At 35.7% G+C, this 16,480-nt stretch overlaps 1 protein-coding gene across 4 annotated transcripts in view; it reads right to left on the minus strand.

The window, feature by feature from the left end:
• The window catches only part of LOC150099367 (U3 small nucleolar RNA-associated protein 14 homolog A), a 247,894-nt gene that overhangs the window by 172,366 nt on the left and 59,048 nt on the right, over positions 1-16,480 (minus strand). For all 4 annotated transcript variants that reach the window (XM_090403927.1, XM_090403929.1, XM_090403926.1 and 1 more), the window contains exon 5: positions 8,986-9,047. In XM_090403927.1, coding sequence (XP_090260053.1) covers positions 8,986-9,047 — 62 coding nt within the window. The remainder of the gene's footprint in view (positions 1-8,985; positions 9,048-16,480) is intronic.

Genomic DNA, 16,480 nt, shown 5'->3' on the forward strand with positions numbered 1-16,480 from the left:
CAAATCCACAGCAAGACCAAGATATACACGGACTAATACAGTAAGAAGTGCCTTAAAAGACAGAAATATAAAGTTATAATGGTGTAACTTTTTCATGTAGTTATTAACATGTACACTCCCCCCTGAGGATACATATCAGGAATTTGATGATGAATTATGTAAAAAAAAATGTTTGTAATTAATATTTTAAACTATAGCTGAAAATTTACAAGCTAAGATTAAAAAAATATGTAGTCATATCCCGACTTACGCGAATCCGGAGTTACGCAGTTTCTTATATGTACGTATTCCCATCCCACTTCACGCCTCACCACTAGTCGTATCTTTCAGGCGCAGTCACATTCGCCAGTGTCGCACATGCTGTGAACAAGCACTGACGTGCTTCGCGCGGTCTCCATTCATACACAATTTTTATAGTCTACAAACCTGCGATTGTTTAATGTTATGTTCTTGATAAAAATTTTATCACATAAAAAATAATAATGTCATCCAAAAGAAGCAAATTCAATTCTTCTACTGCTAGCAAGAAAAGAAAAACATTGACTTTGGAAACAAAACTCGACATTATCAAAGATTTTGAAGGCAGAATGAAAATTTGTGAGCTAGCAATGAAGTTCCAGGCAATGACAATCAAGGAAAAGAAGGAGTAGCCATAGTATTCAACACGAGGCTAATCTTCTGTAATGGCAGTCAGTCTCAAGTAGAGTCATGTGGGCAAATATCAGAATGTGGAATTGCACAATGAGACTTATTTGTGCCTATGGTCCCACAGAAGGTTCTACTAAGGTAGAAGTGGAGGAATTTTTTGAGGCTTTAGAAAAAGCAACTGACACAATGAAAAAGGAAAAGTTGGTCCTTGTTGGGGATCTAAATAGCAGAGTAGGAAATAATTGTGAGACATACAAAAATATTTTGCGAAAATTTGGAGAAAAGAGCAAAGCTAATAATAATGTCAAATACCTGTTGGATTTCTGCACAGGACATGAACTGGTTATTACTAACACCATGTTCCAACATAAAAATGTGTACAAATTCACATGAAAAGAAGAATCAAGGAATAAGAAAAGTCTCATTGACTATGTTATTGTTGATAGTGATGTTTTCTCCCTGGTGCAGGACACCAGAGTGTATAGAGGATTTGAAATTGAATTCCATATTGAAAAGAATAACGTGTGCGAAAGTTTTAAAGCGAATAAAAGTTGAGCAGCTCTCAGATGTGAACTGTAGACCAAAATACACAAAGATTATTGAAGAAGACATGAAAGAGTTTGAGAACAGGAGCCAAAACTTGGAGATTCAGTGGCAAGCCTCGAAGAAAACCCTGATTGATTCAGGTAGAGGCTTGTGGTGAAGGTGTCTGCAAGGATAGAAAAATTAGAACTCCATAGTGGACACAGGAAGTTAAAGAGACAGAGAAAGAAAAGAAGAAAGCATATCAAAAGTTCCTGTCAAATAAGTCAGCTTGTGCTCTTAGAGAATACAGAGACAAATGCAAGAATGCTAAACACTCTGTAAAACTAGCCTAAACAAAAGTCATGGGAGGACTTTGGCAAGAATATAGAAAATAAATATCAAGAAGGTGGCAAAATATTCTGGAGGTTGTTGAAGAAGCATAGGAATGGAGGAAAGAGTGCTGTAAAAGGAGTTAGAAATGATAAAGGTGACATGAAAACTGGAGAAAAAGATATCCTTGAAGAATGGAGTAATTACTTTGAAAAACTGCTAAATGAAACAAGCAGTGATGACAGCACAGTGATAAAAAAAAACACTGACCAGGCATGCAGTCAGGAATACATATCCATACTTGAAGTAGAAAAAGTCATCAAAGGCTTGAAATGTGGAAAGGCAGCAGGAGTAGATGATATTCGACCAGAAATGCTGAAGTATGGTGGTATGAAAGTCTTACAGTGGTTGCACTGCATAGTTCAGAAAGCCTGGACAGAGGGACGAATTCCCGATGATTGGAGTAGAGCTCTCATAGTACCCATATATAAAAAGGAAAATAAAACTGAATGTGAGAATTACAGAGGTATTTCCCTACTGAGTGTTCCTGGCAAGATCTATGCAAGTATACTTGAGAAACGGTTGAGAAGAATTGTGGAAGAAAAGCTTGGTGAAGAACAAGCTGGATTCAAGCCAAATAGAGCCTGTCAAGATCAGATCTTCACTTTACGACAAATAGTCGAGAAAGCATGGGAATATAATAAAGATCTGCATTTGAGTTTTGTCGATCTGGAAAAGGTATATGCCAAGGTGCCAAGAGAGAAGCTATTCAATACGCTGCAGTTATATGGTGTCAATGGGGCATTATATCAAGCAATACTTAGTCTTTATTTCAGTTGTAAGTCAGCAGTTGGCTGTTGTAATAGATATGGTATGAAGGTCAGCAATAAAAAGACAAAGACAATGAAAATAGGCAGAATCATTGAAAATGTCAACTGTGTTGTGAATGGAGAACCTGTGGAACAAGTGAAACATTTCAGCTGCTTGGGCACGATTTTTACTGAAGATGGTAAATTAAATATAGAAATAGACAACAGAATCAGCAAAGCTGGTATGGTGGGAAGTCAATTGAATAAATTCATATGGAATAAGAGAGAAATTAGTAGGAACACTAAATTAGCTGTATACAAGACAGTGTTCAAACCAGTTTTAACTTATAGATCTGAGAGCTGAGTCAGAAGTAAAACACTTGACCAAAGACTAGAAACCGCAGATATGAGAGTCCTGAGAAAGATTTTAGATGTGAATAGATGGCATCAATGGCAGTATCATATTAAAAACGAGGATATTAGAAAAGAACTTGACATTGTCAAGTTCTTTTCTAATATCCTTTCTAACATCCAGGAATGCATTAGCAGAGCTAATCTCAGGTGGTATGGTCACTTAAACAGAATGGGTGAGGAAAGATTAGCAAAACAAGTGTTCTCTGCCAGGTTGGCAGCAAAACGACCCAGAGGAAAACCAAGATATAGGTGGATTGATACTGTACAAAGTGCCTTAGACGATAGAAATATAAGATCTAATAATGTTGGAGTGTTGACAAGTAACAGACTGATTTGGAGGAAAATTGTAGATAGGAAGTTAGTAATGATGTAATTTTTTTCATGTAGTACTATGATATCCTGTACACCCCTTGAGGGTACATGGCAGGAATTTGATGATGATGATGCAATGAAGTTCGATCTACAGGAATCCAGAGTAAGAACAATCATAAAAGAAAGGTTTACAGATTTTGGACGACATAGATTCTAACGAGGAACGAATTGTAGCCACAAGGCAAGAAATAAAAAAATCATTAGCTTGCTATGAAGAAATTTTGTGTGACAAGAAAAAGATATTATGCCGTCAGACGAATCTATTAGATTTTATGAAGCCATCGACATCGAAATAACTTTCTTTTTTTTATGTACAAAAAACTACAATTATGATTATATTTCTTAAAAAATATAGGTAAATGTTTTTGTAAATCTTTGGTCCCAATTGTATGTTTGTATATATTAATTACATGCAAAATTATACCCCGAGTTACGCAAATTCGACTTATACGCTTTTTGTTGGTCCCACCTACCGCATAACTTCGGGGTTTTACTGTATTTATTTACTAATAAATTTCTCTCACTGCCCATGGGAGAACCACATGGTCCACTAGTGAACCACAGACCACATTTTGAAAAATGCTGTTGTAGAGAACGAACTATTAAAAGAAAGAATTGGATTCCAAAAAGGCTGACCTTGCACAGACTCAATTTTTACTTTAAAATAAATAAATGAAAAGAGAAGAAAATTTCAAAAAGAATCATATGACCTTTATGGATTATAGGAAACCATTGATAGAATTAAAACAATATCAAGAGTCAAAAAAAAATCAGCTAACGCCATTTTATTCCCGTATACGGGAGTAGGCGAGGCCATTTAGCCCTATCTAACTTTTGGAGACTGAGTGGGCAGTTCAATCTCCACTGGTACCCAATCAGAGACAGATGGCCCAAGGCTATCACTAATTAAGCGGTACGCAGTGAAGAGAGACGGCTCAAATGTGCCGCCATCTCGTGGTTCCTAACCCTAACACAATATATTTAATGTCTGAAATAATGTGGGTTCTACGGTCGATTTTCTTGAGTTTACAGGACGAAAAACCCGAGTTTCCGGGAGGAAAAACCTGCTAGCCCGTGCCAGAGATCGACTAACTCGGGAACCAGTCGAAAAAAGGCTTAGAAAAATTTCCTCTAGTCGCCGACTAGACTCGAAACCAAGACTTCCTTCGTGCGGCCAAGCGCGGCGGTGTGCAAACGCCACATCCGCTGAGCTACACAGGCTCTTTATCAAGAGAAGTATGAGAAATAGGAAATCACCCTATCACCTCTACTTTTTTAATGTATATATAAATAAAATTATAACAATCTGAAATAATCCACTTGGTATACAAATACATCTGCAAACAAAGATAAACAACTTATTATTTGCAGATGATAAAATTGTATTAGTTACATCAGAAGATGATGCACAAAAAATCAGTGAAATTATTAAATGAAATCTCAGAACAATATAATATGAAAATATCTAAAGTAAAAACAAAAATAATGGCTTTCAAAGGAAAAACCCCAGTAAGAAGTAAAATAGTGATAGATAAAATAAATGCTTTCAGATACCTAAAATGTGAATTATTATATGAAGATGAAAAAGATATAGACATTGAAATATGTCTATATCTTGTTACAGTAAATGGAAAAATAAATAATATATTTAAGCCATCCCTACGAGAATGAGACTATATAATGTCCTATCTAAACCAACTATATTATATATAAGCAAAACAGACTATAAAAAAGAAAGATGAAAAGCAAATTCAAACAATAGAAATGAAATTTCTCAGAAAACTGCTGGATATACCATGTGGGACCAAAAAACAAATGGAGAAATTTTACCACCTCTGAATATAAAACCAATAAATTATTACATAAGTAAATATAATAAAAATGGACAATGAATCTAAATGAAACAGATAATAGCACACGATAAAGTTTACTTTAGATAGTTTTTTACCTTGGGTAAAAAACTATCTAAAGTAATTTAAGAAATTTAAGAAAAGTAATAAAAGATACCAAGCAATTTTATATTAAACTTGGTTTTAGTCCTTTTTCCCAAGTAAGCAAACAGACAAGTAAGTCAAGTTTGCGCCTGCACATAGTGCAAGTCAGGGTGACTTGCACTATGTGCAGGCGCACGTAGTGCAAGTCCAAGGCAACTCGTGGTAAAGGTGGAATAAGCTTAGATCACTATCCTTAGTATTTATCCTTAATGCAAAGCACATCTCCTTTTGCTTACTTGGGAAAAAGGATTAAAACCAAGTTTAATATAAAATTGCTTGGTATCTTTAAAGTTTACTTTATCGTATGATGATAAAATATAATTTACACAATAAGATATAAAATATTTTTTAAAATAGAAAAAAGATGAATTGGAACAGTAAGAATGCAATGGCATGAAACCTTAACATGCCACTTTGTCTAAAATCCATAATAGCAAGTAGATAAACAATGGAAATATAACTGAACATGGGCATTGATGATGAAAGTTTATTTTTCACTTGGTCAGACTAATAAATTTAGTTTAATCATTTATCCAAGTGTGTGCAAACAAAGTTTGCGCCTGAAAGTATCTTCAGGACTGGGGTAAAGTGGTACAACACCGGGCGACTCCTTGCAAAGGTGGAGCAAGCTACCAACACTCCTATCTCAGTATCTCCAATAATGCAAAACAGACATTATACATCTCCTTGCAGATATGTATAATGTTATGCATTAAGGGAAGGGCCACTACCCAGACTAGTTTCAACCTTTATTGAGGTCTCTTCAGTGGGAGCCAGGCCCAAGTGGAGATACCAAGGCAGAAGCATTAGCAAGGTCATCTCCCCCCATAGGAGTTGCCAAACGGTGTACCACCTTTTTATTAAATTACTCTGGATTTGGAGAAAGATGTTGATTTTTCACTTGGTCAGACTAAAATAAATTTAGTTTAATCCTTTATCCAAGTGTGTGCAAACAAAGTTTGCGCCTGAAAGTATCTTCAGGACTGGGGTAAAGTGGTACAACACCGGGCATACAACACCACTTGGGCCTGGCTCCCACTGAAGAGACCTCAATAAAGGTCGAAACTAGTCTGGGTAGTGGCCCTTCCCTTAACGCATAACATTATACATATCCGCAAGGAGATGTGTTTTGCATTATTGGAGATACCGAGATAGGAGTGTTGGTAGCTTGCTCCACCTTTGCAAGGAGTCGCCCGGTGTTGTACCACTTTACCCCAGTCCTGAAGATACTTTCAGGCATAAACTTTGTTTGCACACACTTGGATAAAGGATTAAACTAAATTTATTATAGTCCGACCAAGTAAAAAATAAACTTTCAACATCTTTCTCTAAATCCAGAGTAATTTAATAAAAAGGTGGCACACCGTTTGTCAACTCCTATGGGGGAGAGTTGACCTTGCTAATGCTTCTGCCTTGGTATCTCCACTTGCGTCTGGCTCCTACTGAAGAGACCTCTATAAAGGTCGAAACTAGTCTCGGTAGTGGCCCTTCCCTTAATGCATAACATTAAACATATCTGCAAGGAGATGTGTTTTGCATTATTGGAGTTTTTGGTAGCTTGCTCCACCTTTGCAAGGAGTCGCCCAGTGTTGTACCACTTTACCCCAGTCCTGAAGATACTTTCAGGTGCAAACTTTGTTTGCACACACTTGGATAAAGGATTAAACTAAATTTAATATGAACATGGGCATTACACAGGAATTTCTACACTAAGTATTCTGGATAAAATTTATACAAGCATATTTGAGTAAAGGCTAAAAAAAATTGTGGAAGATAAATCTGGAGAAGAACAAACTGGGTTCAAACCAAATAGGAGTTGTTCATATCAGATTTTCACTTTATGACAAATAATTGAGAAAATGTGGGAATATAACAATTATCTATACTTTAGTTTTGCAGATCTAGAAAAGCTGTTCAGAACACTATATAAAGTAAATGGAACATTATAAAGGGTAACACACAGTCTGTATTTAAACTGTAAGTCAACAGTTAGAACTGAAGGTAGTATAAGAAGACTTGATGTGCAATCAAGAGTAAGACAAGGGGAGGCACACTATCTTGTTCATCACCTATATGGATCAAGTTATGAATAAAAATGGCATTAAACCTGAGGTCAAAACTGGAGATATTAAACTCAGCTCTCTGCTTTATGCAGATGACACTGTACTTGTAAACAAATTCAGTGCAAGTCTCCAGGATTCTTTAATTAAATCAAGTCACAGCTGTAACTAATTGGAACCAGCAGTACAAAGAGTAAATCTATGAAAACTGGTAGGGACACAGAAAACTTCATCTATATTCTGAATGAAGAATCTATAGGGACAAATAAAATATTTCAGCTATTTAAGCACAATTTTTAGTGAAGATGGCAAATTAAGCAACAGAGTAAGCAAAGCTGGTATATAGTGGAAACTCTGTTGAACAAATTTATATAGAATAAGTGAGAAATTAGCCAAAACACTAAACCAGCAATATATAAGACAATGTTCAATCAATTTTAACTTATGAATCTGAGAATTGGGTGAGAAATAAAGCAGTTGATCAAAGACTAGAGACTAAGATATGAATTCTGAGAAAAATTAGGGGAGCAAACAGTGCAGTGCAGAATCATATTAAAGATCAAGACATTAGGAAAGAACTTGCCCATTGTTAGCATTCAAGAATGTGTGAGCAGAGCTAATCTCAGGTAATATGGTCACTGAAACAGAATGAGAAAGGAGAGATTAGTAAAACTTTTTTTCAAGGAAAAAACTCAGAGGAAGGCCAAAATCTAGGGGACTGATGCGGTCAGAAGTGCTCTAGAAGGCAAAAATATAAGACCTGACATGTAACAGGCTAATCTGGAGGAAAACTGTTCATTAGTAATAATCTATACTTAATCATGTAGTACTGTCACAGTGTCCTGTTACATCTTTGAGAGTATACTGTATATCAGGAGATTGATCATGATGATGTTATATACACAGTATCCTAAAAAAATTATAATCAAAAACGTTCTACTTTGTACTGGAAAACTTTCTACTTATCTCTAGTAGAAAGTTTTCCAGTTCTCTTAGTCACTTGGCAGTACTGTGCCACATTCCTCCTTTAAAGAATTATCAAGTCCCACTAAAGAAGAAGGCCATCTTGGCCATGGCCTAATTCTGTGTTCTAAATCATTTCATAGATACTGTTTCAGATTCAGTTGAGGGCTTTATACTGGTCACTGCAATGTTTCAGTGTTATTCTCATCAAATCATATGTTTATAATAATTGCAATGCTGGACATTATTACCATAAAACTGATCAGGTAGGACATAAACAACTGCATAAGATTTTGTGCACCAAGACCAGTGGGTCTGGTCTTGGTGCACAAAATCTTGTGTGTCCTGATTGAGTCCTGATTCAGTAATCTACTGCATTCATAGCTCTGGAAATGTGTTGACTTACTCAAGTAACAGAAGTGCATTGTTTAAGATAATACCCTCAATGCTCATAATCCCTCTCATAAGGATGCAATTACATTGTTACACTGACACAAACCCAAACACATTCATCAGACTGGAAGAGCACATAGTGTGACTAACTGATGTATACTTGCTGTTATTATAAAGGCTTGTGAACTGCAAGACTTTCAGAAAAATTCATGGAATGCAGCCATCTATGCCATCTAGGCTGTGGCTGCTAACATGTTGCTAGCTAGAACTTTCATGTAATCATTTGTAATACATGAAACTGAAATAATCTCTGAATGAACTGCTCATCTTTATAGGACACAAAACTTGCACTGTGCAGAGCTGCATCCATTTACCTACCATCAAATGGGTGTCCATAATACATTCTTCATCGTGTGTATAACTAAATAATATACAATTTCTATAAAAGAAACTAAATAAATTTAGGATAAAACTTACCATGGCTCAATGAAAATTCTGATATATTGGCACTTGGCTCTGTTCTTTCTTTAGCCTTACTCCTATAAGAAAGTCACTTTATTCATAGATAATCAAACAGTTATATGAAATTCTTGCTATTAATGTTTATAAATGTTTACATCACAGAAGGGCCACTCTTAAGATATACAATACAAGTGTCACACCTTACCTTAAACACAATCAAGTCCTCAATTTTACAATATATTAAAATTTTAAAATTCATTACACTCCCCATCAAAATCTATTTAAAGGAATATCTCTTGTTCCCCAACCTCTGGATGCCTATAAAAATCCCTGCCTATCTTTTTTAATTATGATAAAATTTTTTGAATATGACAGTAGTTTGCCTCTTTTAATAGCTTTCGTTTTTATTTTTTTTTGTAAATGCAATTTCAACTCATTTATATTTTTAGCTTTAACATTTAGATAGCCATTGTAAAATTTTTTCTAGTACCATCTATATGTGAAAACAAATCACTTTCTACTATACTTCCTCTGATCTATCTTTCACCAAAAGGCAGCAAAATAATCCATAACTGCTTGGATACCAATAAGTTTCCTGTTCTAGGTGGTCTCCTTTCCTCAACTGTGCTCAAAACTTAATTAATATGCATAAGGGAGGCAAATATTAGATGAATCAGAGGTGAAAAAAATCAGATATGTATCAAGTGTTGCTTGGGTTAGATATTAATAAGGTTGTGGAAATGGATGACATATCACTATGCACATGACATGGTTATTTAATAAAAGTCTTGCAGTGGGTAAGGTTCCTAAAGAGTGATAAGAAAACAAAATAGTACCACTCCACAAGCATGGTAGGACAGAAGTTTTCAATTCTAGATTGATCTGTATATCTGCAATTACAGTCAATGTATTGGAAAAACTGGTTAGGAATAGAATACAGGATGGGTTAATGAACATGGGATTCTCTAGGATGGTCAGCATGGGTTTGTGAAGGTCTTGTTTTAGCAATTGTTTACATTTTATGATAAGGTAACAAATGTGTTGGATAAGAAAGAGTCATAATACAGAGTGATATTCTTGGATTCTGCAGTGGTATCTTGGGTCCCTGCTGTTTACCTTATTAGTTAATAATATTTCATGTGGATTCATGTGGACTGACTCAGGATCAAATGTTTGCTGATGATGCAGTCAGGTAGAATTATCAGGAGTATTGCTTGCTGATGTCAATTCTCTACAAGAAGATTTAAATAGATTTTCAGCTTGGACAGATGACTGAGATTGTAGTTTTAATATCAATAAATGCAAAATAAGGCCTGTGTAGCTCAGTGGAAATGGTGCTTGCATCCTCTGCGCTAGTCTGCCCAAAGATAGACTTATGTTCAAGTCTAGTTGCTGACTGGAGGAACTTTTTCTAAGCCTTTCTTTGACTGGATCCTAAGCTGGTTGATCTCTGTCACAGGTAAGTGGGATTTTTCTTCTGGAAACTCTGGTTTTTCATCCAGAAACTCAAGAAAATTGAATGTAGAACCCACATTATATTTCAGACAGTAACATATCCTGTTAGGGTGAGGTATCAAGAGATGGCAGCACTTGTTTATGTGTCTCTTCATCAGTTGCCACTTATAATTAGTGATAGTCATGGGCCAGCTATCTCTGACTGGCTACCAGTGGAAGATGAACTGCCCACTGGGTTTCCAAAATCTAGATAGGGTTAAAAGGACTCGCCTACTGCCTATAAGGGAATAAAAAGCATTATCTGATTTTCATAAATGCAATGAGTTACATTTTGGGGTGTAGAGATGTAAGGCTGGTGGAGCTGTGCTCCACCAATACAGTAAGAAAGTGGATGACATATTCAGAATCTTGGAGTGGTGATAGACAGTTGATTCAGAAAGTGGATGATATACTCAGAATCTTGGAGTGGTGGTAGACAGTTGATTCAGAAAGTGGATGATATACTCAGAATCTTGGAGTGGTGGTAGACAGTTGATAAAGTTCCAAGGATACATTGCAAGTGGTGCAAAGAGCACGCACATCATATTGCTGCTATGATAAGAGGTACATTGACATGTAGGGATAAGGAGGTGGTGGTGCCTCTGATTAAGGCATTGGTCAGACCACACATGGACTACTGTGCTGAAATTAGGCTGCCTAGTTTTCATTGTGATGTGGAAACACTGGAGAGAATCAAGACCCAAATGACCAAAGTAGTATCAGGACTCTGGAGCATTGGTTATGCAGAGTGGTTGAAGGAGTGTCTATTACAGAGTTTGGTTGATAGGAGGAAAAAAGGTGATGTTATAGAACCCTTCAAGTTAGTTTACAGATTTTACCAGATTAATACAGAAGGAATTATAAAGAGTGGAGCGTAAGATCAGAAATAGTCATCAGCCATCTAAAACTATCATCCCACTGCCCTTACCTCAATTCTCTTGAAAACAATGCCAGTCATTAGCAGCCTAAGTCTAGTCTACCAATTAATTAGTGATCACCTTTCACACTCTCATTCTGTAGGCGGTCTGATAGCCAACTTTATACATAGTTCAACACAGCCAATAAAAGCTTGGAGAACATTGTGTGGTTGTAATGACATTTACAGAACACTTGATCAAGGTCTGGAATACAAATCTACCAAACTACCATGTTACGGGAGTTTACCCTTTATCGCCAGTTTCTCTATAGTCATTTACTGGATGGCATTCTATCTAGAAATATTACTGCCAATGCTGGCATATCCCAATGATCTGCATCTGTCCATATTCTTCCTCTTATATTTAATGAACTTCTCTCAACAACTTAAAATCCTATCCATGGTTTTGCTGATAACATACACTTCATTTCTCTTCTTTATCAGACAAGCCTTTTTATGCTCAAATAATTAATCCAAACTTCAAGATCTGCTATAACTAACATCATAAACAGAGAGATCTCTTTGCCATTCATCAATGGTGCAGTGAAAACAAACTAGTGAATTTCAATGCTCAAAGTCCTGTCTTATTGCTTATTAGAAAAATCTAGAAAAATTCCATCACTTCTCCACTACCCCTAATAATGCTCAGATCTATAGTCAAGATCAGATCCTTCTTCAGTTGACTTGAAAGACTACTGAAAATATTACCTTTTTACCTCTGCAAATGCCAAACCTATATAAATTCCTAACTTCCTAAAAATGCTTGGTGCTATCCAGAAGAAGACAAGCTGCTGATATAAAAATAAATAAGTAAATAAAATAATAATCATAATAATAATAATACACTGCTTAGAAAGAAGTCAACAGACGCCATAGTATGAGGAACAAATAGCCATGCTAACCACCTTAATAAGATGTAGGTCCTCCTTTCGCTATGATGACTGCAGCAATTCTAGAGGGTATACTTTCCACAAGGGTATGATAGCAATCAATGGGAATTTTGGACCATTCCTGTAGGCATGTAAAGAGGTCCTGGACTATTGTGGGGCAGATGTCCCTTAACCTCACTCAACACACCAGTTCAATAGGGTTCAGATCAGGGCTCTGTGGAGGCCAGTCAAGTGTGGCAACATTCATATCCACAAACCATGCAGTTACAGCAGCAGCCTTATGACAGGGTACATTGTCTTGCAAAGAGACAATGATTAGTTCAGTAGAAATGCCACAAAGTAAGAAGCATTGCATTGTCTAGAATGTTCACATACCTCTCAGAGTTCCGTGTTCATGGTACCACAGACAGAGGTCCGAGGTTAAACTAGGAAAAACAAAACCATACCATCACACCACCACCAATCATAGTTGGGGTTATGCATTCTGGTAAGAGACACTCACTAGGCACCTGCCATACCCACACCTGTCCATCTGCTCATTAGAGTATGTAGTGTGATTCGTCATTCCATAACACAAACTTTTCAAGCTTCCATGTCCCATTGTACATGCTCTTTGCACCACTAAAGACAATGCTGCTTGTTGGTCCAGAATGTGGGTAATGTGGGGCTTGCATATTGTGGTCCTACCATGGAAACCCCATGTTGTGAGCTTTGGTTCTGAATGTGTTTGTGCAGATTCATGTTCCAGTCGATGCCTGGAACTCTGCATTCAACACATTAGATGACGAATGGCATTTTTTTACATATAATCCTTTCTAGCACCATACAATATCATATCATAACTAATATCATGTTCAGTGAGTGTGGTGGGTCATCCACTGTGGGTAGCACTTGCAGTTGACCTGGGATGGCTCAATTGTCAAACAGATAGGCCTGCAATATGGCATCGTATTACAATGCTTCTTTCGAACTGTCAGTTCCCTTCTTGCAGCCATTTCACCAGAACTCAGTTGTACTTAAAAAAGTACCACCTCTACAAAGCTTTTAAGCCCCAGAAACTTGCTACCCTTATCCGTTCTACCAAAGACCGCACCCACCCACCCTCTCTATCTCAGTTCTTAGAGTATATCAAGTACCCTGTTCCTGCAAGTTGGCTTACTTCGGACAGACTAGTAGATCAGCAACTATCCATTTAGATGAACACAAATTGCATATCTGCGATCAGGACTATGGTCAATCCAGCCATGCAGACCATGTATTGGATACAACTCACAGGATTTCTGGAAGAAAACCACGATGCTCCAACATAGTAAATTTAAAAAGGAAAGACTGTTTTTTGAATCTGCAGAGGCACTCAGAAATCAACCTAATTTAAACAAATATGGTTGCATAAAACTTTTCCCAAAATTTGGGAAGCAATAATCATCACAGGTCCCAGGTTACATCCTAGGCCACCTACAAATGTCCATAGAGTGCATACCACCTAAATAGGACTCGAGAGTCACCATGTGTTTCATTAAACATTGTGTGTGTGTGTGTGTGTGTGTGTGTGTGTGTGTGTGTGTGTGTGTGTGTGTGTGTGTGTTACAAGTGTTAATTGTACATTCATACAATTAAGAATGAATGTGATTATTCTAATTAATTTTTAAATAAAAATTTATTTTCAAAATCTTTTTAGGCTTTTCATAAAGTACAGTACGATGTACATATTATTACCAGATCTATTCATTCTCATTTCTTTTAATCTTTTTTCAAGTATTCAAAAGAATGAACGTTTTAGTAATAAACTTGAACAAAAATCTTGATTTTTGATTCAATAATAATTACATTTCTGCCAAATAAAATCTACATATATTTTCTTGTGAATTTTCTATAAGTACAATTAAATCTAAATACCCTTTTGTACAGGCATCAAGATAAAATAAATAAAAATCACTAAAGAAAAATATATTAACCAAGTATTAAATATCAGGTGATTAACAGCTTCTGTTACTATAACAGTTTAACTGCATTTTAATATATCTCTTGGTATTTTGAATTCTATACCTAACATAAAACTCAATATTTTCACATTCCTTTGCGTGAATTTAATATATAATATTCATGTCTTGGTAATCAAAATATGCAAAATGCTACATTCACAACGGCAAACTCAAATATATTAAAATACACATTTGGTAAAATAATTTTCTTTTTGTATTTTATAAAGTAGTCATGAGGAGCCTGTGTAGCTCAGTGGATGTGGCATTTGCACACCACGGTGCTTGACTGCACGAAGGAAGACTTGCTTTCAAATCTAGTTGGCAACTAGAGGAAATTTTTCTAAGCCTTTTTTTCGACTGGTTTCCAAGTTAGTCCCCAAGTTAGTTCCCAAGCGGGTTTTTTCTCCCGGAAACTCAAGAAAATCGACCTTAGAACCCACACTATTTCAGACATTAAAAATATTGTGTTAGAGACCACGAGATGGCGGCACTTATTAAGCCACCTCTTCACTGTATGCCGATTAATTAGTGATAGCCTTGGAACAGCTATCTGATTGGCTACCAGTGGAGATTAAACTACCCACTCAGTCTCCAAAAGTTAGATAGAGCTAAAATGGCCTCGCCTACTCCCTATATGGGAACAAAAAGGTGTTAGCTGATTTTTTTTTTAGAGCAGTCATAAATGAAAGTTTCAGCAATTATATTTCATACAAGTGTATGAAATATAATGAAATATAACAATAAATGAAATAAATGAATTTATTATTAATTAGACTATGAATACTACTTTTAATAAGCAGAGAATAGGTACATGTTACTATATCTCAAGAGTAACTATTAACCAAATGGTTCAATCATTTCACTTACTAGAAGAAAATGCAGCTTAAGGATCAAAGTTAGATCCTTTCCTTAAGCTGCTCTTTGTGGAGATCTCCTGGAGAGGGAATCTCCACAAAGACTTTAAAAGGCATGCAGAGAACCAACTGGGACGTCTGAAACTTAAATTCATTCAACATCAGCAGCAAAATTCAAAATAGGCACTATCAACATAAAAAGTATTAATGGAAAATAAGTGACAGTAGAATTAGAAAAATACCATGTTGGCCTTACCGAAATGAAAGCATAGATTTTAAAAAAAAAAAAAAAAAAAAAGTAAAGCAAAGCTAATAATAATGATATCTGCTGGATTTCTTTCTATTCAGAAAGAAATGACTAAATAAAAACACATAAAAAATAAGAAAAGTCTCATCAACAATATTATTATTCATATGATATTTTCATTCTGGTTCATGACATGAGTATATATACACAGAATTTGAAATAGGAAATAATCATCATTTAGTTCTAAGATAAAAATGAATTTTATATTGGGAAAAAAAAAAAAAAACGCTACAAAACTTTTTCAAACGAATCAAAGTCAGGTGGCTTTTAGAGGTAAACCATAGACTAAAATATATAAATATTATTCAAGAAAAAATAAAAATGAAAACAAATCAAACTTTAGAGACTCAGTGGCAGGCTTGGAAGAAACACTGATTCAGCTAGAGAGACATGGTGAAGTTGTGTGCAAGAATAGAAAAATCAAAACTGTGTGGTGGACTGAAGAAATTAAAGAGAGAGTCATGGAAAAGAAGAAAGAATATTCACAAGTTTAATTTATGGTTCTAAGAGCCGGGTTAGGAATGAATGAATTGACTTAGAGACCACAGATATGAGAATTCTAAGAAAAATTAGGGGAGTGAACAGATGGCCTCAATAGCTGAGTCATATTAAAAAAGCAGATATTAGGAAGGAACTTGACATTGTAAGCATTCAGGAATGAGTAAGCAGTTTATCCAAGGTGACATAGCAACTTAAAAAGCATGAGAGAGGAAAGTTTAGCAAAACAGGTGTTTGATGCCACGACGGCTGGAAAAACATGCACAGGAAAATCAAAATCTAAGTGGAATGATGTAGTTAGAAGTGCTTTAGAAGACCAAAATATAAGATATGACAATATGAGAATCCTGAAAAATAAGACTAATTTGGAGGAAAATTGTCAATAGGTAATAATAATGAAAACTTTCATGCTGCACTATTATAGTATGTATATGTATCCTCCCCTTAAATGTCCACATCAGTAATTCAATAATAATCTTATATTGTAAGCATTCAGGAATATCAAATATCTAAAGGCTTAGGTGTTGTTGGTTATTCATAATAGTGCTTCACAGTATAAATACCACTAG

This window comes from Typopeltis vanoorti, chromosome 14, assembly GCF_054136105.1.
Source record: "Typopeltis vanoorti isolate ZY-2024b chromosome 14, IOZ_Tvanoo_1.0, whole genome shotgun sequence".
In the NCBI taxonomy this organism is placed as follows: Eukaryota; Metazoa; Arthropoda; class Arachnida; order Uropygi; family Thelyphonidae; genus Typopeltis; species Typopeltis vanoorti.